This window comes from Mytilus trossulus, chromosome 2, assembly GCF_036588685.1.
Source record: "Mytilus trossulus isolate FHL-02 chromosome 2, PNRI_Mtr1.1.1.hap1, whole genome shotgun sequence".
Lineage (NCBI taxonomy): Eukaryota > Metazoa > Mollusca > Bivalvia > Mytilida > Mytilidae > Mytilus > Mytilus trossulus.
In genome coordinates, this window is record NC_086374.1 from 67,238,363 (window position 1) to 67,265,715 (window position 27,353).

The following is a 27,353-nucleotide window of genomic DNA, read 5'->3' on the forward strand; positions in this document are numbered from 1 at the left end:
TTCACATTTCAGTATATGTTCCCTCTTTTTTGAAGGTAGCGAAGTAAGCAACTGTAGTTTCAGTTTGTTCGTTTTTTAACGGGCTCGGACATTTGCCAAACTGAATAAAATCATTACATTTCTTATACCTGCAAAGTCAAACTTTGGTTGGCTTGCTTGCTTTGTTTGCATAGTTGTTTATACAAGCTTTGAAAATAAAATTGACATCTTTAAACAATATATATATCATATGAGGCATAGTTTAACTTGTATATATCATATTTTGTACAATATATAAACAAAGCAAGCAAGGGGCGGATTTAGGCGGGGGCGTGGCGGGCGTGCGCCCCCCCTAAAATTTGCAAAGCATAGGTTGACTTCAACATATTTAAGTATCAGAAGAGACCATTCAATCTTTTTAACGTGACAAATTGAGGTATATAAAACAGTCAGTTTAACAGAATCAACGTGATTACTAATCAACTGACCTACGCTTTATTAAAGTTTTATAAATAATTTCAAAGGAAGGTGTCAAACGCGGAGCTGCGTTTGCTGACAATTATAATGATCTATAATAGGTTTTTAGCAGTTGAAAGAAAAAAAATTACATTGTATTTGCGGTTTTTATAATCAATTTGTTTGAAAATCGAAGTTCCAAAACATCCCTTACTCACTTTCACAATTTCATCAAGAAAGCAGCGATAATTTTTTTTATAATATCGGTACTGTAATGAAAGATAGAAATACTGTTTTAAGCGAAAGGTTAGTTTATTAATTTGTATCTCTGTGTCTGTATTTATTTCTCACTTGCAACCTAAATATTTAGCCGAATTATGTACCGCATTACTGTATGCTTGTGATCCCAAGAAAATAAATATAACTGTGTAAATGCGTCTCATTCTTTACTTATTTTAGTTATGGCGAACACAGTGAAGTCGGTCACTACCTCCGAAAATAAAAAAAGTAAAAATCAGATAGTATGAAAAGACAATTAAAAACCGCTGGTAAAAGTAGAAATTTTCATTGAAAAATATATTGGTCAGGTGAGCAATTGTGATCTGTCTCGTCTCACTTTACGTCCGTAAACATTCATTTATCGCTAATTTTACCACACAATAGTTCGACATATCTACATTTCACCCCTTTAGAAGAATATGTCAATAGTTTTACCTAAAACAACCTCCAAAATTTTTTAGCCTCGCTCCGCTCGGCGAAAATAAAATTTGCGCCCCCCTAACTGAAAATCCTGGATCCGCCCCTGCTATAGGTCATCGTACGGCATTCAACAATGAATAAAGCCCATGCCGCATAGTCAGCTATAAAAGGCCCCAAAATAACAATGTAAAACAATTCAAACGAGAAACTAACGGCCTTATTTATATAAAAATAAATGAACGAAAAACAAATATATAACACATAAACAAACGACAAACACTGAAATATAGGCTCCTGACTCGGCACAGGCACATACATAAATAATGTTGCGGGGTTAAACATGTTAGCGTGATCCCAATCCTCCCCTAACCTGGGACAGTGGTATAACAGTACAACATAAGAACAAACTATAAAAATCAGTTAAAAAAGGCTTAACTCATCAGATGGACAAAAATACAAGTGGACGTGGCCGGGTTGTTATAATGTTGAACTGTTGTAATATATATAGGGGGTTGAATCCGCGTTTCCGGAAATACTGTTCAGTCCGTATATGATTTTGTTATATACATGTATGTAATTGTAATCACATGTACTGTCTCTTTTTCATTTTGCAAGTGCCATTAAAGGACGTAATTTTATTAGCTGTTAATGTTTTGCCTCTCGCACCCCCATACAGGATCATGACATGGCGGAGGACCCGAAATATAACTTCATTCAAAGGACTTTATTTGTGTAAACCTGAACTGAAATGATCTGAAATGAACTGAAAATTGTTTTCCCCATAATTTTCACTGAAGTGGGAAAACCACGTGGGTGGTCAAATTTTTGTATGTGTGTCCATGCAGATTAAAATTGTCTTCAAGTTGCCTTATGAATACCAGTTTTCTGTACGTGAGATTCATCTCATTACAGGCGTATTATTTAACATGCACATTTAAATTTTTTATCTGTACGTGAGATTTATCTCATTACAGTGTTGGTTTTTTTTCTGCGTTGATGTCGGCGCCGAAATATAGCAATTTAAATGATATGAGCGATGGTGAGTCTACTTTAAGTTTACACTCATTAGTTGAAACGGACGAAGAATTTACCGACGATTCACTTTTAAGTTCATATTTATTGGCACCGACTAGGCCTTCTCAAAACCAAGAATTAGATCAAAGTTTACATTTATTAGACCCGACTAGGCCCTCTCAAACCAACAAATTAGATCTTTCTATGCCAATTTTAACACCACAAATAAGTTTGGTTAACAGATTGCATCAAAATAATTTGACTTATAACACAAGTGCATGTTACACTACAAGTACGCCTAGATTAGAACATACAAGTATACCTAGAATAGTACATACAGCTGTCATGGAAAAATTAGCTCCGTGTAGGAAATTCGGGGGATATCCCCATGAAAATGGACTTGTTTTCTTGCGCGAATTTGACTCTTTCGCTACACTACATAATATCATGCCTTATGAATACCAAAGGCGAATAGCAGCTTTTCACCTCCAGTTAACGGGCCCGGCCCTCACGTGGTTTAACTCGTTAACATTCAATGACAAAAGCTCCTGGGAAAAACTTATTGAACTGTTTAAGAGAATGTTAATCTCGATTGGCAAAGTCCAACAATCATGCTAGAAAATGAGGTTTTTGAACACATAAAGTTGTCACCGGGTCAAGCACTCGAAGATTTTTACTGCCAGCTTGTAGAAAAAGCTCAATTATTACACAAAGCTGATCATGAAATTCTCACCAAATTCATCAAGGGTCTTCCCGAAAAGTTAGCTTTCTTTGTAAGGGCAGGTAACCACAAAGACAGTAATGGTGCACTATCATCTGCCAAAATGGGCGAAGCATACGGGTACAGGTTACATGATGAGATATCTGTTTCTGCCATCAAACAACAAATTACACCTAAAGCTGTTGCCGAACAAAACCCGTCAGTCGTACATGAACTGAAATCTCAAATTCAAGATTTGACAAGTGCAATACAAAAACTTTCAGCTCAATCAGAACAGCCCAGACAGCAATCTCAAAATCGCAGGCAAAATTATCAAAATTTCCGTCAGTCTGATTACCCTAAAGAACAGCGGGATTACAATTTGAACAGGCGGTCCGAAGATCGTCCACCCTTTTATTGTCACGCTTGTAAAGGGCCACAACATTTTAAGCGCGATTGTATGTGGGATGGTGAAGGTCAGGCTAACCCAAGCTCACAATGTCAGCTCTGTAGTCAGTATGGGCATTTAGCATCACACTGTTTACGTTTTTCAAGACAACAGGGAAACTGTCCGAACCCGGGGGACACTGGGCACGTTCCCTCGGGCGACCACCGATAAGTGCCAGAAGGCGTAGTCGCTCTCCTAGTAGACAACATAACGTACATGTACAATCTTGTAATTATACTTGTGACAATAATGAATCTGACTCATATGATAGTACTTGTTCTGAAGTGGAAGGAGAGGAGTCATCTCGCCCTAAATTTTTATATATGCCAGTTACTATAGACAATATAGAGATAGCCGCACTCATAGATAGTGGCAGTTCCATAAATGTAATATCACAACAACTTTTTAATTCGTTGCCAGAACATTACCGTAATTCTTTTAAAAGTGCAAACGAAAAGATACTTTTGGCAAATAATGCGTCAATAAACATTGTTGGTACAGCACGTATAAAGATCAAAGTTCCGACTGGCAAACATTGGTTACATGTGTACATACTATCTCAAACCTCGAATCCGTTGATATTAGGTACCAATTATTTATTTACTAACAAGATAGTGCTTGATTTTGGTAAATTGTATATAAATACTAAGACTGTGAAGGTTAAGTGTCAAAAACGAATTTCTGTCCCTGCAAATTCAGAATTTTTTATGTGGAGTAAACTCGGAAAGAATGTATTATACGGTACGCAGGGCATATGTACTAGTAGTGACTATATGAACAAAATAGGTTTATTAACAGCTAAGGCTGTAGTGTCGGTTGATCAGAAAAACTCAGTGCCGGTAAAACTAATGAACGTTACTAATGAACCTATCACAATTCAAAGAGGGAAAGTTTTAGCAATTTTTAAGGTATTAGATACTGATTATTCAATCACGTCATTAGAACAGGACAATGGTAAAATGCAAAGTGTGCAAAATGTACAGCTATGTCATAAAACGGAGAATGAAAGTGATGATAGCAAATTTTTATCTTACTTTGATATACCTAGTCACTTGTCCGATACTGAAAAATCAAAACTTAGTCAGTGTTTGCAGTCAAATAAATGTTTGTTTGTAACGGATGAAAATCCAGATTTAGGATACACAGACATTGTTCATCATAAAATATGCATGAAATCCGACTTTAAACCTAAAAACCAAAGACCTTATAGACTTCCGCCTGATAAAAAAGAGGCCTTACGTGAACACCTTGATGAACTCCTTCGTCAAAATATAATAGCGCCAGTCAGTGAAACTGAGGATGTTCCAATAATCAGTCCTATTGTTTTGGTTTCAAAACAAGATCGAAACAAGAAACAACAAGAAAATTCACAAAAGAGCAGTGCTAAGTACAGATTTTGTTGCGACTTTCGCTATTTAAACTCCCAAGTTCAAGATTTTTCGTATTTTATTCCTGATCTGACCGAACTAACTGAATCATTTTCTGGGAAAAGTCCAAATTATCTGGCTTCAATCGACTTAAGCTCAGGATTTTTCCAAATGCCTGTAGATAAAGACAGCCAAAAGTACACTGCGTTCAATACATGTTTTGGAACTTTCAAATTTCGTAGACTTCCAATGGGGTTAAGTTCTGCGCCTTCATCATTTCAGTTATTGATGGATAAAATTCTTCAGGGATTGACATTTAAAGTGTGCTTATGTTACTTGGATGATATTCTTATAGCATCAGAAACTTTTGAACAACATATCGATGACTTGAACACTGTTTTCGGCCGCTTGAAAGAAGCCGGTCTTAAACTAGGACCCAAGAAATGTAGCTTTGCACAGCAGTCATGCGTTTTTCTGGGGCATTTAATTTCCAGCAAAGGCATTCAGCCCCCACCGGACAGGTTGCAAGCGATCAAGGATTATCCTTCTCCAAAATCTGTTAAAGAACTACGCCGTGTCGTCGGTCTACTAAATTGGTTTAGAAAATACATTCCAAATTTTAGCTCAGAAATAGAACCAATGACAAAATTACTTAGGAAAAATATGAAATTTCGGTGGTCTGCGGAGCAAGAAAATGCCTTTCAAAAACTGAAAAACTTGCTTTTAAATTCACCAGTGATGAAAATCGTTTTTACAAAGTTAAACGAATACTTGCTAGGAAAATTGTGGACGGAACGATGAGTTATTTGGTTCATTTTATTGGAGAACCGGCTCAAAATGCCCGTTGGCTAAAGGAGTCCGATTTTGACAAGAAAACCCGTGATTTAATAAACAACCGACCACCTCCACAAATTCTTTAAGTCGTTTTGTGTCGTGAGGTTTACCTCATGATACACCGTTTTTTAATGTTTTATTCAGACGTGAGCGTTTAATTTTATAGAATGCTCATATTGGACATATTTGTTGTAAAATTCAAGACAATTGCCAATGCTTGACGAGGATGTTTATTTTGAACCTTTTTGTCCGTGAGATTTATCTCATGACAATTTATTAATCTGTGTACAGCGATGTTTTTCTTGAACTTATTGTCCGTGAGATTTATCTCATGACAATGCCCTTTGATGATGGTACAACGACTTTTTCTGGCGAACTTTTCATGTTTTTGTCCGTGGGATTTATCTCATGACAAATCGTTACTATGATGTCAGATGAAATTCAGTACAGAGCGGAGCCCTATTTCAATGTTATTCAATAAGAACTTTTTTTTAAAATATACGGACATTCGTTTGTTTGCATATATAATATACATGTACATGGAAACTGATTATTAACTGCTTAAGATTTTTTTGCATATGTTGATATTACTTATCTTTTTGAAATACTTGAACAATTCGTATTATGTATGTTTAATTTGCTTGATTTTTTCTATTATTCTGAGGAAAATAATGAACGATTGTTGATATTGCGCATACATGACATTATGCTGAACACATTTTTATACATGTAGATTTTTATTTCAATTTCATTCGAATGAGTATCAAGTTTGAATTATCTAGTCATTAATATTTGATTTAATTCATTTTGTAACATAATAGCAGAAAGTTGGTACTGCGTTTTCAGATATGTAATTCAATAATTATTTTCTACGAGAAATGCCGATTTTTGTATGTTTATATTGAACATCGATCTGTACTATTTTTGAAATATGTTGATGAGATCGTATGAATATGGTTCATTTTGTATTTAGTGGATTTTTAAGGAAACACGATAGTGATATACAGTTTCATTAGCAAACAAATTGAGGAAAATGTAGAGAGAATGGTTTTTTTTTTGGGGTTTTTTTTTTGCATTGTATAAAGACGGAAATCTGTAGTTAACGTCCTTTTGGAACTTTTATGAGGAGTGTATTATCTAGGATCTATGTTAGTGATATCGAGATAATTTCATAAATAAACCCCGTGAATTGTATCTTTCTGATATGTTTTATCTGTTAGCAATTTTATATTTTTTATGAAAGTGTGTGTGCGTAAATGGGTTCAATTCTGTGAGAGATAGTTGATATATTTTTTTGAAACTTGCAACTTATGAAATGTGATCATTATAGGACATTTTCACAATATTGTAAGAGTTAGGGGCTCTGTTGAATTTATTACTCAATGATACATGTATCACGAAACAATTTCGGATCTGTAAAAATATATTTAACTACTAACTTTCAAAAGTTGAGATTTCGCAACGTCAGATAATTGTAATTTTTCATGCTGTGTTTTGAGATGGTATATGAGTTGGTGCATATATATTGTAAAGCGAATTCAACCCTGAGCAAAATTTACATTTTTCTTTTGTCGGGGGGATGTAATATATATAGGGGGTTGAATCCGCGTTTCCGGAAATACTGTTCAGTCCGTATATGATTTTGTTATATACATGTATGTAATTGTAATCACATGTACTGTCTCTTTTTCATTTTGCAAGTGCCATTAAAGGACGTAATTTTATTAGCTGTTAATGTTTTGCCTCTCGCACCCCCATACAGGATCATTACACTGTAACACTAATGTCCGAGGTAAGGGGATTTCGCTTTCAAACAAGTTTAACCCCGCCACATTTTATGTGTGCCTGTCCGAAGTCCATATTTTTCTTGGAGCCATTCGATCTTTTTTTTTCTCATTATTGAATGCCGTCCGGTTGCCTATAGTTGCTTTCATTTACTTTATTTGAACTTTGTTGGATAGTTTTCTTATTTGCAAGCATACCACATCTTCTTATGTTTGTATCAAATAAAATTGAGAATGGAAATATCAAAGCCTTTTTCAGAAAAAAAAGAAGTATATTAAATTACATGTGTTGACATATTATGCGTATCGTGTATATGCATATACATTAAAATATTTTCACCATAGGTCATCCAGATTACTTTAACATCAAATCATAGAAAGCCTTGACAATTGTTTTCGTTTATTTTCGTGCTATTGTTTGGATGTTTCACTATATCATGTTCTATATATAAATATCCAATTGGACAAAAAGACGCAAACTTATATTTTTATTTATATGTCGACAACTTCTAACAGTGTTGATAATTGTTGGATAACTAAAGGTAAGTCCTGCTGTTATATGTAAACTATAATAAGAATAAAATTGAGAATGGAAATGGGGAATGTGTCAAAGAGACAACAACCCGACCAAAAAAAAAACACAACAGCAGAAGGTCACCAACAAGTCTTCAATGTAGCGAGAAATTCCCGCACCCGGAGGCGTCCTACAGCTGGCCCCTAAACAAATATATACTAGTTCAGTGATAATGAACGCCATACTAATTTCCAAATTGTACACAAGAAACTAAAATTAAAATAATACAAGAATAACAAAGGCCAGAGGCTCCTGACTTGGGACAGGCGCAAAAATGCGGCGGGGTTAAACATGTTTGTGAGATCTCAACACTCCCCCTATACCTCTAACCAATGTAGAAAAGTAAAAAAAAAGTAAATAGTAGACACTATTATAATACAACCAACCTACCTTTTTCTGTATGCTGTCGTTTATGGTTACGTTACTCATGTTAATTCTAAAATTCTCGATCATATTTGATTTTTTCTAAAAACTTTTTTTCGAATATTTTGACAGTCGTAAGTTTGTCGTACACATTATATATGATATTTTGATGATTTTTTGTAAGTCTCAGTCTACCTAACTTGAAAGATAAATAGTGGGTTCTTATGTTTATAAACATTGATTGTGCAGTGGAAACTTTACTTGTATTGAGAGATTTGTCAAATTCTGTTTCGTTCATAGGAAAATGAATGAAATATTTGATATATGGGTCAATGTTCAGTTGAATGTTTTTTAAGAGATTGAGATATGAGAACACATTTAAAGTAATCAGCATGTCGCTGAAATACCATACCTGAAGAAGTTATTTTTGTTGTATTGTTGATTATTATGAATGTCATATTTCAGCTCAGGGCATAATTGAAAAAGATGAGCAGTTCAAACATATCTCCAGACACAGAAGATGAAAAACCAACTAGAGGACAATGGGGGAGAAAAATTGAGTACTTTTTAACAATGCTTGGTTTTACAGTTGGTTTGGGAAACTTGTGGCGCTTTCCATATATCTGTTTAAGGAACGGTGGAGGTTTGTATAATTTATATCTGCACTATTCTATTTAATAATCAATCTGAAAAAAATCTGAAATGGTGAGTTGAAAAAGAATGTAACTTCCACCAATATTTTGAATCCGCTAATTTTAAGTGAAAAAGGAAACACTGAGCTCATTTTCTTAAATTGATGATTATATATAAACTAAATGAATTATTTTAAGGGGGCTTACGACATATTTTGCATAGACGGAAATTGAGTTTGTAGCAGTGAAGATAATATGTAAACTAGCAATGCCACGTATACGTATGAATAACAAATGAAATATTATGAAATATCGCAGTACACGCATTATATATCTCTTGAGAGAAAAAACACTAAAAGGCCAGAAAAAAAACCCCAACCCCAACCAGTATACTTGGTAAAAAAATACCACTCTCCAATTCAGGATTATGACAGTTGTTGTTCATTCGTTTTATGTGTTTTATCTTTTGAGTTTGCCATTTGATTAAAGACTTTCCGTTTTGAATTTTCCTCTGAGTTCAGTTTTTTTGTTATTTTACTTTTTATTATTATTTGACTTAGGTAGATAAGATAAATCTGGATTCCTATGTTTTTTCTTCCAAATAACAGAAAGTTTTTGTTTCGAACACCTACCGTATTGGTTGTAAAGCATAAGCAATTTAATAGATATTTATCGAGAGAGAAAAACCAAGTCCATTCGGTTAGAAAAAAACCTCCTAAATGATACTTACATCATAAACATTTTATTATTATTAAAAGTTTATGAGACAAAGATAAATTCAAAATGGGCGGACGATACAAAAGGGAAAATCAAAACTCACTGCGCATAGATCATAGTTCGAAGAAAACCGGACAAAATCACCACAATTTTTTTGATTCAAAACCAGTAAATGATTTGATATTAAAACATCAGTATTGCTGGGACATTGAAATACGGGTGTGATCAGATGGATAGTAATAATGAATATTCTTTAAAATTTGTTTTAGGTGCATTTCTGATACCGTATTTCATATGTTTGCTTTTATTTGGCATTCCTCTGTTTTTCTTGGAAACTGCTGCCGGACAATTTTCAGGCCAAGGACTTCTGCATGTCTGGGAGGTATGCCCGATATTTAAAGGTATGACAAATATTATCATTATTTTTATATTTCAAACATGAGATTTATAAAAGAGGGACAAAAGATACCAGCGGGACAGTCAATCTCATAAATCGAAAATAAACAGACAATGTCAGGGCTCAAAATGAAAAAAATACAACAGACAAACAATGGTCCACATGACATAGCATATAAAACTAAAAAATAAGCAACACGAACCCCATCAAAAAGTTGAGGTAATCTCAGGTGCTCAAGAAGGGCAAGCAGATCCTGCTCCACATGTGGCACCCGTCGTATTGCTCATGTTAAAACAAATCTGGTAAATAGTCTAATTCGGTAGGTCACATTTATGAAAGGGAAGGGGGTTATAGTTACTACACAAGGAACATATCCGATATCATATGTGAAACGGTTATAAAAGGATGTAAAAGTTTATGAACGATACCAGGCTTATAGTTTGACACGCCAGACGAGCGTCTATGTCATTACAGACTAGTCAATAGTGGTCAAAACAGTTGAAAAAAAAGATATATAAAGATGAGCAACATTAAAAACCAAATATTATCTAAATAAACATCATTGAGTTACATTTGAATACAAAAACATTAATTTTACGGTTTATTACCACATTGCAAAGAGTGAAATTTTTTAGAGACCAACTCAAAGTTGTTTGTTAATCCTTTTTAATATCGTATGTGCAAATATTAATTCCAGGTGTTGGCATTGGTATGGCAATAATGAATGTCATCTGCGGTCTTTACTATAATACCATTCTTGCATGGACTATTTACTACATTGCCAATTCGTTCATTAGTCCTTTACCTTGGACGACATGCGATAATACTTGGAATAGTCAACAATGCGTAACTGATCGTGGTGTTCTCAATCAAGGAAAAAACTTTACCACTCAAAATCAAAATTTAACGATTAAATTGCTCAACATGGATGTCGATAACAGAACCACTTATAATGAATACACGTGGAAAAATGACACTTCAAAGTTGATGACTGCTCAAGAGGAATTCTGGCAGTAAGTTCAATAAGAACACCTGAGATCACCCCTAGTTTTTGGTATGGTTCGTGTTGTTTATTCTTTAGTTTTCTATGTTGTGTCATGTGTACTATTGTTTTTCTGTTTGCCCTTTTCATTTTTAACCATGGCGTTGTCAATTTGTTTTAGATTTATGAGTTTGACTGTCCCTTTGATATCTTTCGTCCCTCTTTCAATAAAATGTCCTTTATATTACATATCACAACCCAAATTGATACAAATTTAGGTTTCGGTTTTAAGCAATGTTTCTCTGACTAAATTCATTTCTTTATTCCTTTGGAAAATGGTTTATCTGACTAAATCCATTATCTTTAATGCTTTGGACAATGATTTATTCATTTTTTAACTTGACGTCTTTTGCTTCAAATTCGTAACGTTTCCTTAAAACTTAGATCGAGTCTGGATTTTTGCCCTGGAGTGTCCATATCTACAATATAATGTTCCACTCTACGCTCATTGCATACAGGCCGACTAAAGAAAATCTCATACTAAGTTACGCATTTAGTACACTTCTTACAATTTTTATCTAGTTTGTCTAACTTTGTACTGCATTTGGCTAAATACGATTTTCCCCTTAGTGGAAGCCTTCTTAGCACATATCGTGCTGCTCGTTAGTAGATAATTGTTTAAGGAGTAGTAAGAGGGGAAAACTAATAACTAATGAGATGCATTTGTGTTTCCTTCTTTGGAAATCATATGGGCGACTTATTTGTACTGTTCTGTTCCATTCCGGGTTGCATGAGGGTTACTATTGTTTTAATTTCGACCATATGACAATGTAATGATTTACCTATGGTATTCCGTCATTCGTAATTGATAATTAACTGTGTCTGCATGCCGAAAATAGTTTTACAAAATGGATCTTAGTGCGTTCTTTTGGGTTTATTATGGTTTTAGATGGATCTGATGCTGTATGTTTTTTTGTTAATTCATCGGTTTTCAGCATTAAGGATCATCCTGTAAGAGCAGTTAAATTGTGGTTGGTAAGAGGAAGTCCTGTCAATTCCTTCTAAATCAGGTTCCTAGGGGAGTTCTTAAAAAAGTAACACGTTGTGACTAGCATGATTATTGCACAAGCAACACGACGGTTGCATTATGTGGAGCAGGATCAGCTTATCCTTTCGGAGCACCAAATATTTCCACTGATTTCTGCGGGTTTGTGTTGCCCAGTCATTAATTTTCTCTGTTGTGTTTTTTGTATTGTTGTTTGTCTTTATTTACATTTTTGTTTGCTCTGGTATTTTCAGTTAGTTTTCAAATGATGAGTTCAATGTACAGTTGGTATCTTTCGTTTCTCTTTCAAAGTTATACAACATACGTAAAAAATCTGAACATTTTACATACCAAACGTTCATATAAGTTGTTACTCCTTAGTAAAAAATAATATTAGGTCATTTGTAAAACGATTTTAAAATTTTTAGTTCAATAGGTTATATGACAAATAGGTTAATGATAAAATAAACATCTTTTGCAGTTCATTGCTTTTGGCTTTGTTTGTGTCTATCGATCTTTATCAAATTAGTTCTGTATTTTGTTATACTTATGATAATCATCAGAATTAAAGAGTAAAAATCATCATCATTGATTATTGCGTAAAGAGTAAAAATTGATATATATATATACTGAACGACTTTAAAAACGCAACACTCGTTTTGTTGATTTTTTTTACCAAATCTTGTTTGATTCTCTTTCAACTACTTTTCATGCTTATCATACGTCTATCTCTTTACAAAAAATCAAAATCTGACTTACCTGTGGTTATTGAACATACCGAATTTTTGAAGTGGCATGAATTTCTCAAAGCGAAATTTTGGACCCATAAAAGATTGTTTTAGTTTGTTTAGCTTTGTAAAACATTTCTTTCTATCCTTTGCCTCACTTAAATCAGTTGCATCTCCATATTGCCAAGACTAGAAATAAAAAACTGAATTAGCCCTTACGAATACTGCAAACATGAAAACATAAACGTGATGTAGCCATACTGTATGACTTCAGAAACTCGTCTTACTGTCCTTCCGACAACGATACAAGTAGACAAGATTTTTTGCTGGCCATCAATGAACAGACCAACGTGTAGTGACAATGAAACCTCAACATAATTTGATTACGCAACGTCATTTGCCAGACATGTTTACGGCCGCAACAGCAACTGCTAATCAAATTGCCGTGTGCCATCGCGTACAGATTCATGCCATAAATGTTTCAAACTGAATTGTCAAAGAAACGACTGTAAGAAAACCTTTAAAGCCCTGTAGTTCCAACCACATGATTGCCAAAACCAATTGATGGGTTGAACAAATGCAAAGTCAGAAGGTGTAAAACAGAACCCAAAACATGTCAGACAGAATTTGTTGACCTTTCTGATAATCATTTTGGCGTTTGTAACAGGCAGACATTGATTTTGACGGTGACACATATATTCAAAAATAACAAAAAAATAATCAAGTGTTGCGTTTCTATAGTCGGTCAGTATATATCTATTATCATGTCAGTGCCAACTCATTGAATACTAAGCTGATGATAATTTATGAAACTGAGAGAAATATAACAAGCAAGTTGGAATGTTATGTATGATATATTTATATATATATATCAGATGGATAAATCTGTTGTAGAGTTGTCACTGGTTCAGACGTACTTATAAATATAATTATTTTCTGTGACTGTATCTTAAATTTATTTGCAGTATCCTTTACTATAGATAATTTAGCTGATCTTTAGAAATAACATCTTCATGCCTTATGTATCATGTACTGTAGTACGACGCTAGATTAAAACTGACGTGGAAAGGTAACATTCGGCCACCGAAAGCTTCATTTTTATGACGCCCATGTGGTCGTGTGGTCTACCGCACCGGTTACAGTGCAGGCGATTTGGTGTAACGATATCTCAGTAGCATGGGTTCGAATCCCGGCGAGGGAAAAATCAAACAGTTGCGAAAGCAAATTTACAGATTTAACATTGTTGGGTTGTACTATATATATACAACTCGTCTAAACATCAACCCAACAATGGTAGATCTGTAAATTTGCTTTGTTCTTCCCTCTCTTGGATTCGAACCCATCAAATCGCCTGCACTGTAGCCGTCCCGATATACAAGTAAAAAAAAGTGATGTTAATTTCATGAATTTTGGTTAAGAATGGTAATATATAAGATATTTCTGATAATGTTTGAATATGTTTCAGGTATAACGTTCTTCAGATGTCTTCTGGAATACACGATATTGGAGACCTAAACTGGCGATTGGCGTTGTGCTTGTTTGGGGCATGGTTACTCATCTGCGTGTGTTTAAGTAAAGGTGTAAAATCTGTTGGAAAGGCAAGACCAAATAAAATATAATTTCAGCTATTTTTATTACTACATATTTGTCGGTTCTATGATTTGAGGGATGCTATATACATACAAATTTACAGTCACCAAATAAACCTCGCAGCTTATCAATTGTATTCAAAATATCTCGTTTCGTGGATTGACTATTATATATTTTTGTTGTTGAATGGTATATTATTTTTAAATAAAATATAGGTCGGGAATTAGGAAACTGTGTCAAAAATCAATTGACCTTAAACAACTTTAGGGAGGGCGTTTGAAAGCACGTGTTATGCTCAGTGAAATCAAGAGATTAAGTTTATATCAAAATATCGTTACCATATTGGTGATATCGGTACTGAATGAGCTCATGCCAAGAGAAAACTTTCATTTTAAATCATTCCGGAACTAATCATGGTCTTTTAAACGTTAAACTAGAAAATTTTGATTCAAGTTTTTACGCAGCATTTGAATTACAAAGTTTGTCCTATTGTCGATAATGCTTGTTTTCATCAGAATATTACTTAATGTATAAATAAAGACTAGAACTAATCTATTCCATTCCAGAACGTTGAAAAAGCACCTTGCGAAATTCTTTAATGTTACTTTCCGATATATTGATGATGCTCTATCATTGAATAAACCATATTTCAGCCAATACTTACATCTCATATACCTCAGTGAACTTGAAATTGAGGATACTACTGATACTAGAAGGACTGCTTCATACCTTAATTTTTTCCTCAATATTGATGAAGATGGACGACTTCACACCAAAATCTATGATAAACAGGACGATTTCGACTTCCCAATTATCAATTTCCCATTTCTCAGCCGTAACATACCCTCTGCCCCTTCGTATGGTGTTTACAGATCACAATTGATACGTTATTCTCGTGCTTGTTCACACTATACGGACTCAAATACAGGAGTGTGCTCCTTACGCCGAAACTTCTCCAACAAAGTTATGAGGAGGACAGATTAAAATTGACACTCCGTAAATTTTATGGACACCATCACGAATTGGTGGATCTATTCGATGTGTTTTTGACCAAACTAGCTAAGGACATTTTTACCACATAGTAGATTGTGATTTGTCATTGTGTCGTCTTGTCTTTTCGACTGTCTTGCTGAGTGTGAGTTCGCATTACTATAAGACGTGTTACGGTACTTGTCTGTCCCAGATGTTTGTGGTTCTCATCGGATTTTGTCAGATGTGTTGACGTCTTCTTTATTATATTTATGTGTTATGGTAGGGAAAATTAACCACCGCCTTCATTTATTGGATTTGATTTTGTTCAACGCAATCAGTACGATATTTTACGTTTGAAGTTGGATTCAAAACAAACCGGACATAGTCCCGTTTGAATGGTTTTACACTAGTAATTTTGGGGCCCTTTATAGCTTGTTGTTCGATGTGAGCCAAGGCTCCGTGTTTAAGGCCGTACATTGACCTATAATGGTTCACTTTTTTTTTTAATTGTTATTTGGATGGAGAGTTGTCTCATTGGCACTCACACCATATCTTCCTATATCTATCTTTAGCTTTATAATATAGTTAATTGCTACCTTAGTTTGCTATTAATACGTATTGAAATGTGCATTGTTATTAAATGCAATATCAGTATTTAGTTTAAATATAATCTTAAATCAATCCTAATTCTATCTTAGTCATTCAAATGACGTCATTTTTTGTCATTGTTTACAATTTCAATATGAAGTCACTTGGCGTTGAGGTTTAAACTTATTCGGATGTGTGTACTTTTTGTGTTGCAAATGTCTGGTTATGTAATGTATTTCAGTTGTTTCCTGTAATTAGTTAATACTTCAGTTTTATCATGTTCATCTTTTGTATAGTCATTTTATAAAATTTACTGTTTGCAAAAGTATAAATTATTCTAAATAATAGGGATGTTCTGGTAACTTACAGAAAACCCAGGCCGTTTTTGGCACAACTTTTTTTATCTTTGGTCCTCGATGCTGTTCAACTTTGTACTTGTTTCGGCTTTCAAACTTTTGTATCTGGGCGTCGCTGGTAGGTCTTGTGTGGACAAAATGCACTTCTGGCGTATTAAAATTTTGAACTTGTTGCCTTTTGTTGGCTGTTGTTCGTGTGTTTCTTTGTCAATTGTGTTCTGCACATGGTCATAAAAGAGGGAGGTTTGGCATGCCAAAAAACAAGGTTCAATCCACCATTTTTTCCTTTAAAAATGTCCTGTACCAAGTCGGGAATATGGCCATTGTTATATTATTGTTCGTTTCTGTGTGTGTTACATTCTAACGTTGCGTCGTTTGTTTTCTCTTATTTTTTAGTGTAAATTCACATTGCGATAAGACGTGTCACGGTACTTGTCTATCCCAAATTCATGTTATTTTGTTATTCTCGTGGGATTTTGTCTGCTGCTTGGTTCGTTCCTGTGTGTGTTACATTTGAGTGTTGTGTCGTTGTTCTCCTCTTATATTTAATGCGTTTTCCTCGGTTTAAGTTTGTTACCCCGATTTTGTTTTTGGTCCATGGAGTTATGAGTTTTGAACAGCGGTATACTACTGTTGCCTTTGTTGATAAAAACGATATTAATTCATCAGATCTGACACAAGAAAAAACTGTTTGTTCCATTCAAAAAAATACTGGTGTTTCTCTACCAGACGCGATTAAGTCTTAACGAATAAACTGGCAATTGGTTAATATGCTTGTATATTACATATAAATGCTTCAAGAGTAACAAAAATATACAACAGGGAATTCAAACTGATGAATCGAACATATCATTGACAATGCCATGTTGAAAAACAAAACACGAAATACGACAAAAATACAAACAACAGTTAACTAAACACAACATGAAAACTAAAAGACTAAGCCACACGAATCCCACCGAATGTCTGGTGTTTAAGAATACGGGTTAGCATATCCTACTCCACAGATCCTGCTTCAATTTACATTTCGTTCTGTTTTTAGGTTGTTTACGTTACCGCCACTTTACCGTATATTCTTCTAACTATCGTTCTCGTCAAAGGATTAACCCTAGATGGAGCTATCGATGGAGTAATATTATATTTGAAACCAGATTTTAGCAAATTGCTTAAATTGCAGGTATTTACGCTTTTATTTGTACTATGATACATTATGACAACATTCAAATATAAATTATCCACTGTTTAACAAAAATGAAAAGAAACAATTTACCTGAACTTATGAAAATCTTGTCATTTGAAGTTGAACGGCAAACATCCATAAAAAATGCGATATGATTAAAAATATATGCATTTGACTATTCTACCTTATATGAATAAATACATCTTCTTTCGCGAACATGAACTCTGATAAATAAGACACTCATTATTTTGATTTCAAAATCCCATTCGATACGATTTATGTGATGAATAAATAAAGGCAACAGTAGTATACCACTATTCGAAATTCATAATTCGATTGAGAAAAAAATAATCCGGGTTACAAACTCAAACTGAGGGAAATACATCAAATATAAGAGGAGAACAACGACACAACAGAAGCAATAAAATTCAACACACACATGAACGAACTATAAGATGACAATAACCATTTTTCTGACTTGGTACAGGACATTTTGAGAAAAATGAAACATTATAAAAACATTATGATTGTCCTATTTCAGGTATGGATGGAAGCTTCTATTCAAGTTTTTTATTCTCTTGGTGCGACTTGGGGTCCGTTGTTTACAATGGCTAGTTTCAATAAATTTAAAAACAACTGTTTGCGGTATGTGTTTATTTATGTTTTATTTGAATATATAAATGTTAATTATTTGAAATATAGTTAGATGACTTTAGATATGTTCAAAACTACAATACATATTTAAATGATTAAAATTACAGTTATTTCCATTTCGGTTTTCTCTTTCTGGCGTAAAAAATATGCTGAAATTATAAATAGAGATTCTATATTTGTTTTGTTTGAAGCACATGCATATTAACTATTATTTAATGTAATCCTATATTTATCATTGCAGCGATTCCATTATTCTCTCGTTTATTGGAGAAGGAACCAGCGTTTATGCAGGGTTAATAATATTCACAGTTTTAGGATTCATGTCTGCACGTTTTTCGCTACCACTTGACAAAATTGTAACATCAGGTATCATTATAATTTTATCATAAAATTAGTGTTGTTATTTGTCTGCTTGTAATGGCACTTCAAAGGGTTAGCAGTTGCACTATACTAAGAATGCAAGTTGCATTATTCATACTTTACTTAAATCATTCTTAGAAAAAAGTAAAACCACAAAAATACTGAACTCCGAGGAAAATTCAAAAAGGGAAGTCCCTATCCCAATGGCAAAATCAAAAGCTCAAACACATCAAACGCACAGATAACAACTGTCATATTTGTGACTTGGTACAGGCATTTTCTTATGTTTTCAAGTTGACTGTATAGGATTCGTAGATGATAACTCTTGACTCAAGATTTCTCTCCTTTAGTGACATGACTGCTCGTATTGAGTATGAATATAGCCATAAAATATATGAACTAGCGGGGCAAATGGATATTTTCTAAATTTTTTTGTTCAGTTTTGCTATTCTTCCTTTCTATTTACATTTTTTTTTGTTGGCTACCAAAGTACCAACCGAGTTCCCGTTAAAAAACATCAGCATCAAAACTTAAGTAATTAAAACATAATGTGAGGGCATATATTACAGGACTACTTATGATAGTAATAGCCCAGCAAACTTTCATTACCATTTTTAGATAGACTCGGTGATACATGTAAGCCATCATCTAGGCAACAAGAAAATGTTGTTGTTAGGACGCAGGTGTATGAAAGAGATTTAGCTATAAATGTCGCATTTATTAGTTTTACTTAAACTGACAGCATGAGATCAACAACTGCAACAAATGAATTATCCATTGCAATGGTATCATATAGACAACGTGGAACTTGTTGTTGATAATTTATACTAGCTTCTTAAATTCAACCAGAAAACAATTTAGTACTGACCATTTATTTTTGTGTTTGTGTGTGTGGGAAGGGATGGAAAAGGGAGGATTCAAGATCAGACAAGAACAATATTTCTGTGGATTTATTACTATTCGTTGGATATCAATTTTCGTGGTTATCGTGGGTACAGGTGAACCACGAATCTAAATGTTCAACGAACTACAGATTTTCTATTAGCTATACAAATAGGTTGTAATCAGACTGTGGCAAAACCATGAAATCAGATATCCATGAAAAGGCAAGATTTCTGCAATCCACGAAAATTGGTACCCACGAAAATTAACGAATCCACAGTACTTCTTTATAAGTTACAAAAATGTATTGTCAAACTTTCCTCTGAACCAATTATATGTCTAGAGATTTAGAATCCATCAATTTATTTTCCATTCCATCCAAAAAAAAACCAGTAACACTCTCAGCAAAACGTCAATACGGTTAAGACTAAAACCAAAAACAAAAACACACATCACAATTCACCTATTGGGATATACTAGTTACCGTTTTCTTTTCAGTGCTTCGGTAATTACATGATTTATAACAAACCTTAACGAAATTCTCCATTCATAGACTAAGAAATTATCATGAAACCCTCTTTTTTTGGTGTGGTTCGTGTTGCTCAGTCTTTAGTTTTCTCTGTTGTGTTTAATGGAATGTTTGTCTTTAGGTCATTATCTTTTTTGCCATGAGTATATCAGTTTATTTTCTACTTTGAACGTCCCTTTGGTATCTTTCACCTCTCCTTTGATCTTAAAACAGATTTTGCATGTGTTGTTAGATCGTTATTTGTCATATGTTATATAGCTCTCAATACAACGATTTTCGGATCTTGAACATCAATGGCTTTCAGGTCTTTGGTTTACAGCATTCCTGATGAAAAAAATCTAGAATTGTGATTGGGGTGCATACATTTTATTGCGTTATTTTCATTTTGAAACAAGATTGGTGGACACATTAAACAACAATTACGAACATTTTACCGAACATTTCTAAAATGAAATTGGAATTTGTCGCAGACAAGCTAAATCAGTCATTGACAAACAAAATCAAGCTTTAAATTTTATGAAAATTGGTCGCTACTACTTTTAGTTTACTTTTTGTGTTTTGTCATTTGATTTTTCCATGTGATTATGGACTTTCCGATTAGATTTTCGTCTGAGTTCAGTATTTTTGTGATTTTACCCTTCACTTATTTCATTGTATATAGTAATATTTTTGTACACCTTATTAGTTATCAATGCAATTTTTATTTAGATGTTCATATGCTTCCGAAGCCAAATTTCTTGGGGGGTCTCCTAGTTTGCTTTTCTTTTTTCTCTTTTAAAATAATACTCGAATTAACAAATGTTTAATTTCTGAGCATCCATCATGATATTTGATGAAAGTAATTAAGAGAAAGGAAATCTTTCAAATAATTCACATTGATCTTACATTTTGAAATATAATTGATAACGATGATTTATTCGGCCTTTTTAACTTTTTTTTATTCGAGCGTCACTGATGAGTCTTTTGTAGACAAAAAGCGCGTCTGGCGTATACTAAATTTAGTCCTGGTATCTATGATGAGTTTATTTACAATCACTGGGTCGATGCAACTGCTGGTGGAGATTTATTTCCCCGAGGGTATCGCAAGCCTAGTAGTCAGCACTTTTTGTGTTGACGTGAATTGTCTTTGATATTGTTATATTTATAAATTTACTGTTTACAAATGTTTTGAAATACTAAGGCTTTTCTACCTCAGACATAGATTACCTTAGCTGTATTTGGCAAAACGTTTAGGAATTTTGGTCTTCAATGCTCTTCAACTTCGTACTTTATTTGGTCTTTTAAACTTTTTTGGATTCGAGCGTCACTGATGAGTCTTTTGTAGACGAAACGCGCGCCTGGCGTATACTAAATTTAGTTCTAGTATCTATGATGAGTTTATTTACCATGCTTCACAATGCTATTCAATAAGATTTAGATACAAGTCATTGCATTAGAAGTTTTACTTAAAATCAATATTCTTAATTATTTTTTGTATCTACATGTAGGACCAGGACTGGGATTTATAGTATACCCTGAAGCTTTGGGTCAACTGCCAGAACAAAATATATGGTCGGCTTTATTTTTTGTGATGCTGCTTACTGTCGGGTTAGACACCCAGGTAAGGAAGGATTGTGCTTAACGTCTAACACAATGGTATTTTAAGACAACAAGTGTCTAATATTATACAGGCATAAATTACCTTAGCCGTATTTAGCACAACGTTTTTGGAATTTTTTATCTTCAATGCTCTTCAACTTTGTAATTGTTTGGCTTTATAAATATTTTGATATGAGCGTCACTGATGAGTCTTATGTAGACCATAGATGTTATACCCATAGATGAAGCTCAACCCTGACTTCAAAGGTTCTATGTGCGTTGTAATGGCTTTCACACTTATCTCATAATTACATGAACCAGTTGGTCATTGAGATGCAGATTGACAATCATGACAATAGAAAACTGACAATTAAAAGTTACTTAGCAATTAAACATGCTAAAAATCAGAAAGAAACAAAATCAAAATATATATTTTATAATGACTTGATTATAAAAAATAATATTTGTTTAGATAAAACAATATTACAAATTTTACTTTTTTAGGCAGAACTTCTGTTTTGATCCTGTTTAAATTTTATATGAATTTAACTCAATCTTATAATTAACAATGCTTACTATTATTTTTAGACAAGTTTATTGAAAATATAATTGTTAGAAAACATTAAACAAGTTGAAATATGTATGCTCCCAAAATTATTTTCCATGCCTTGTATGTTTTGGTTATTTCACTAAACTTAAAACTCTTTACAGTAAATACATATTACATAAACCACTTGAATGAAATTATTATAATTGTTGTAATTAGCCATAAAATATATAAAATTCATCTATGATTTAGTAACTTACTTATTCTGAAAAATATAGAAATGATTTAAAAAAGAAAATTTCTCTTATGAAACTAGTAAAACTGATGAAAAAAGAAAAATAATGTACTTTCTCATAATTTTTTTCCCAAATTCGACGCAGTTCGACACCTTAATGAAGCATATCAAAGAAAAGGTGTATTTTAGAAGCTCAAAAGGGTGCTATTGCCATTTTCAGGAACTAACAGAAACACAGTTTTTATCAAAAAGAAAGACACCAGCCTAAAAAATATTTTTTTGAATTTAGTTGAATATTTCTCGTAAAATTACCATTCTGTTTGTCTGTCCAGTGCGATAAAAATAGACATATACCGAGAAGACATTTAAGAATATCTATTATGCTGTACTGGTCAATGAGATCAACAGATAACAGATATGGCTAGAGTTACTTGATTGAGTACATCACACATAAAACACCAAAGACAGTCAATTTGGTCATGGTTCTTTGTATCTAACAATTGAGAACAGTGGGGAACTTTTGGCAAGCTTTATTTATGGGTATTACATCTATGTGTAGACGAAGTTTATTGATCACCACACTATTCTCTCTCTTTCACTATACTTTTCTCTCTCATTCGCTATACTATTGTCCCTCATTCACTATACTATTCTCTCTCATTCACTATACTATTCTCTCTCATTCACTATACTATTCTCTCTCATTCACTATACTATTCTCTCTCATTCACTATACTATTCTCTCTCATTCACTATACTATTCTCTCTCATTCACTATACTATCTCGTTATGTTGCCCGATCGACAATGTTGGGTGACATATTGCTTTTCCCTTTGTTTCTTTTTATCAATATATTTCATCCACCTAATTTTTTCGAAGCGTTCCCGAGATTTTTTGGTCCAATCCTATTGACTGGTTACCTTAATGAGGTCCACCATCTAAAGTTGTGCGGGAAAGTTACATCTTTGGAATTTTTTTTAAATGACTACCGTTGCCATGGAAACAGAAGAAATGCTAAAAACAGAAAAGTGTTCCAAACTAATGTAATCTCACAGAAATGTTCATTGGCATGTTCATTGGAGATGTGAAATTTGATTTTGAATTTCAAAAATGGCTACCATTTCCACGGAAATTGGAGGACAAGTTATAACATTAGACCCTTTAAGAAATTTCTTTAAATGGCATTCTGTCAACATGGTAGGTCAAATTTTATGATACTTTCAATGCTAATATGGCATAGTCTCTGAAAGTTTGGAAATAATATATGAGGTCATCTATGTTTCCGAGGAAACAGCAGAAATTCAAAAATGTCAAAACATTTCAAAAGGCTCCAAATTTAATGAAACTTAATAAGAATGTTAACTGGCATGTAAAGATGAAGCTTTTGACTTTGGAATTTCTAACATGGGTGTCGTTGCGATGGAAACAGCAAAAATGTAAATAACTTCAAAATGCCCCCAATGTTGTGATAGATGTATGGCCATCTACATATGTACATTCACTGTTTAAATTTTTTGAAATGGCTGCCACTCAATGGCAATGGGGAGGGTGACATCCGTTATTGCTTGCAATGCCAATTGTAGCTTTCTTTCTCTTCCTGGTGTCAGACTGCTTTACTCGTTATCTTACAACAGTATATTTGAAATTAAATTGCTTCACAACAGAAAGATATCTTCATTAGAAAATATCAATAGATTTATATATAATATATTGATATTATATGTTTATTTATTATGTTCCAAATTGGAAGTTATAGATAATAAAGCAGTCAAGTAAGGAGGATCGTTCTTCCCTTCTTACATAATATTATGTGTCTTATGATATGAATATTTTTACAGTCGGGATGATACCAAAATAATTATTTGTTTGATTCTTACTACAACAATATTATATTAAAGTGCATTACGTTTTTTATTTGTCGTATCAAGTTATAAGCCTGGTACGTTGTATAATTATTTACACAACTGAATCCATGTCACTGTCGGTGGACGTTTCGTCCCCGAGGGTATCACCGGCCCAGTAGTCAGCACTTCTATGTTGCCATGAATATCATGACATTGTCATTTTTAGAAATTAAATATTTGCAAAAGTATGTTTTAGATAAAATACAAAGGTAACAAAGAAACAGACCGGTAACAACCGTTGCCGGATAGTTTTTCTGCACGAGTAGTCCGGTCAAGGTCCGAGGCGATAGTTGTTTCTTTTGTTACTTTTGTTTTTTATCTGACTTGTACGACGTTTCAAGAGAGTAATAATACTTTTAGCAAGACTAAACATTTGAGACACTTAGATAACTATAAAGCAGTAAATGTAAGTTATGATATAAACACATTTTTTCCTCCATTTTCCTTCAAACGAGATTTTTTTTTCAAGAAAAAAAAATCAGGAATCTAATAATTTGATAACAAAAAGAACCATTTCAAGTGTAAGATGAATGTTGTACACATTTAAGACTTTTAAGACTGCAACTTCGAAAAAAAAAAGTATATTAAAGAAATATTTTAGTGGTAAGTAGGATAACGTTTGACTTTTATGGATGAAACGGAAAGCGGAGAAAGGGGGGGGGGGGGGGGGATAATTCATTTTAAAATAAACAGACTATGATCTTTAATTTTGATGAAAAAAAGCAGGATATGCCATTTCACCCCCCCCCCCCCCCCCCCCCCCTTAAATAAAATCGTAAAAATTGCGCGTTTGTTGCCAAATACGTCAATTTAATATTCAACCCTTTTTTGATGATCAATGCATTTAAATGGGGACATAAAATTGCCCACCCCCCCCCCCCCCCCCCCCCACATGTTTTGTCCTGGATTTGGACCTGGATCCGCCATTGATATAAATTCTCGATAACAATATAAATGAATCAAAAGAATGAATTTCCTACTTCATTAGTGAATGAAAAGTTTATGAAAAAATGGATTTTGTCTTAATATTATATTAATTCATGCATATACTTTATTTTATTTTTTAAATTCATGCTCGTCTCTAGATCTGCAAGTGTTTGGGATTAAACACGTGTTACATTATGATACAATCGTAGCTCACCGTCCAAAATTGATGACATAAGTTGAATGATATTCATCTAGATTTGCTGCTTATTTAGACGCGTATTACATGAACACTTTTTGTTTATAGGATCAATCGTGTATTGGTGAGTTAATAGGGATTTTATCTTTTGATAAGATTTGATTTTTATTTACTTATTTCCTGTCTTATTTTCATTGAAATATACACGTCAGTACCATCATTTCTTTACTTTCAGCATTGTCCAAAATACTATTCATGTCCATACATTGAAGAAAACATTTATTGACCGAATATTTTGCTTCATAAAGGGGGCGGTTTGTTCTTTTTGAAGTATATTAACTATTTACTTTCAACGCCATCACCCAAATGTTTTTGTTTAAATTGGCACTTTAAACGGTATTCGGAAAATCAGGAATCATGCAAAACATTAGTTTGTCATCTGCTTGACCATACCAATTTTTTTTCTCATAAAATTTGGGATCAAAATATCTTTTCTAGGAGAAAACCATTTCCCCATTTTTTTTAAGTTAAATGTCTAACCCCTCAGTGTACTGATATGAATAGTTTTTTACTGGAAATGTTTGAAAAAAGATATTGATGCTAACGTAAATATTTTGTTCAATAAAAAGACAAGAAAGAAGTCGGTGAACCAAAAAGTTCAAATCTAATTGAAAGTTAAAGTGAACTCACTGATCATGCGCATGCACGAGTGATTCTATTCATAAAAAGTGTCCGTGTAACAACTAAAAAGAGTCCGTGTATCATCTAAAAAGAGTCCGTGTAACACCCGTTAATGTTCTGTTTTTCTATAGCTCTGCGCGGGGCAAATAGTTATCAAAGGTACCAGGATTGTAATTAAGTACGCCAGACGCGCGTTTCGTCTACATAAGACTCATCAGTGACGCTCATATCAAAATATTTATAACGCCAAACAATTACAAAGTTGAAGAGCATTGAGGATCCAAAATTCCAAAACGTTGTGCCAAATACGGCTTAGGAAATATATGCCTGGAATAAGAAAATCCTTAGTTTTTCGAAAAACTAAAACTTTTGTTAACGGGAAATTTATAAAATATGACCACATTATTGATATTAATGTCAAAACCGAAGTGTTGACTACTGGGCTGGTGATACCCTCGGGGAAGAAACGTCCACCAGCAGTGGCATCGACCCAGTTGTGTAAATAGTTAGCAAAGGTACCAGGATTATAATTTAGTATGCCAGACGCGCGTTTCGTCTACATAAGACTCATCAGTGACGCTCATATCAAAATATTTATAAAGCCAAACAATTGCAAAGTTGAAGAGCATTGAGGATCCAAAATTCCAAAAGGTTGTGCCAAATACGGTTAAGGAAATCTATGCCTGGAATAAGAAAATTCTTAGTTTTTCGAAAATTTTTAACTTTTGTTAACGGGAAATTTATAAAATATGACCACATTATTGATATTCATGTTAACACCGAAGTGTTGACAACTGGGTTGGTGATACCTTCGGGGACGAAACGTCTACCAGCAGTGGCATCGACCCAGTGGTGTAAATAGTTACCAAAGGTACCAGGATTATAATTTAGTACGCCAGACGCCATTTCGTCTACATAAGAGTCAGTGACGCTCATATCAAAATATTTATAAAGCCAAACAATTACAAAGTTAAAGAGCATTGAGGATCCAAAACTCCAAAAAGTTGTGCCAAATACGGCTAAGGAAATCTATGCCTGGAATAAGAAAATCCTTAGTTTTTCGAAAAATTTAAACTTTTGTTAACGGGAAACTTATAAAATATGACCACATTATTGATATAATCGTCGTACAAGAAATATTTGAAATACTTAAATTTTTCTCAAGTCTGGCATGTATTTTATAAGCCGTATTTGGCACTACTTTTTAGAATTTTGGGTACTCAATGCTCTACATCTTTATATTTGTTTGGCTTTTTAACTATTTTGATCTGAACGTCACTGGAGAGTCTTATGTAGACGATACTTGCGCCTGGCGTATTGAATTATAAGCCTTGGACCTTGTATAACTATAATGTTCACTGCATTACATTGTTTTTTTCTGATACTATAAATATCTATCTGTTTGCTATTCATGTAGGGGTCTTTGCAGAAGTTAATAAACACCTTGAAACATTA

At 33.6% G+C, this 27,353-nt stretch overlaps 1 protein-coding gene across 1 annotated transcript in view; it reads left to right on the forward strand.

Annotated features, from left to right (window-relative positions):
- LOC134707847 (sodium- and chloride-dependent glycine transporter 1-like) overlaps positions 1–27,353 on the forward strand; it is a 39,755-nt gene that overhangs the window by 6,830 nt on the left and 5,572 nt on the right. The window contains exons 2-9 of the mRNA XM_063567940.1: positions 8,684–8,861; positions 9,837–9,968; positions 10,662–10,977; positions 14,185–14,317; positions 17,268–17,402; positions 17,947–18,050; positions 18,301–18,425; positions 21,318–21,430. Coding sequence (XP_063424010.1) covers positions 8,705–8,861; positions 9,837–9,968; positions 10,662–10,977; positions 14,185–14,317; positions 17,268–17,402; positions 17,947–18,050; positions 18,301–18,425; positions 21,318–21,430 — 1,215 coding nt within the window. The 5' untranslated portion in view covers positions 8,684–8,704. The remainder of the gene's footprint in view (positions 1–8,683; positions 8,862–9,836; positions 9,969–10,661; positions 10,978–14,184; positions 14,318–17,267; positions 17,403–17,946; positions 18,051–18,300; positions 18,426–21,317; positions 21,431–27,353) is intronic.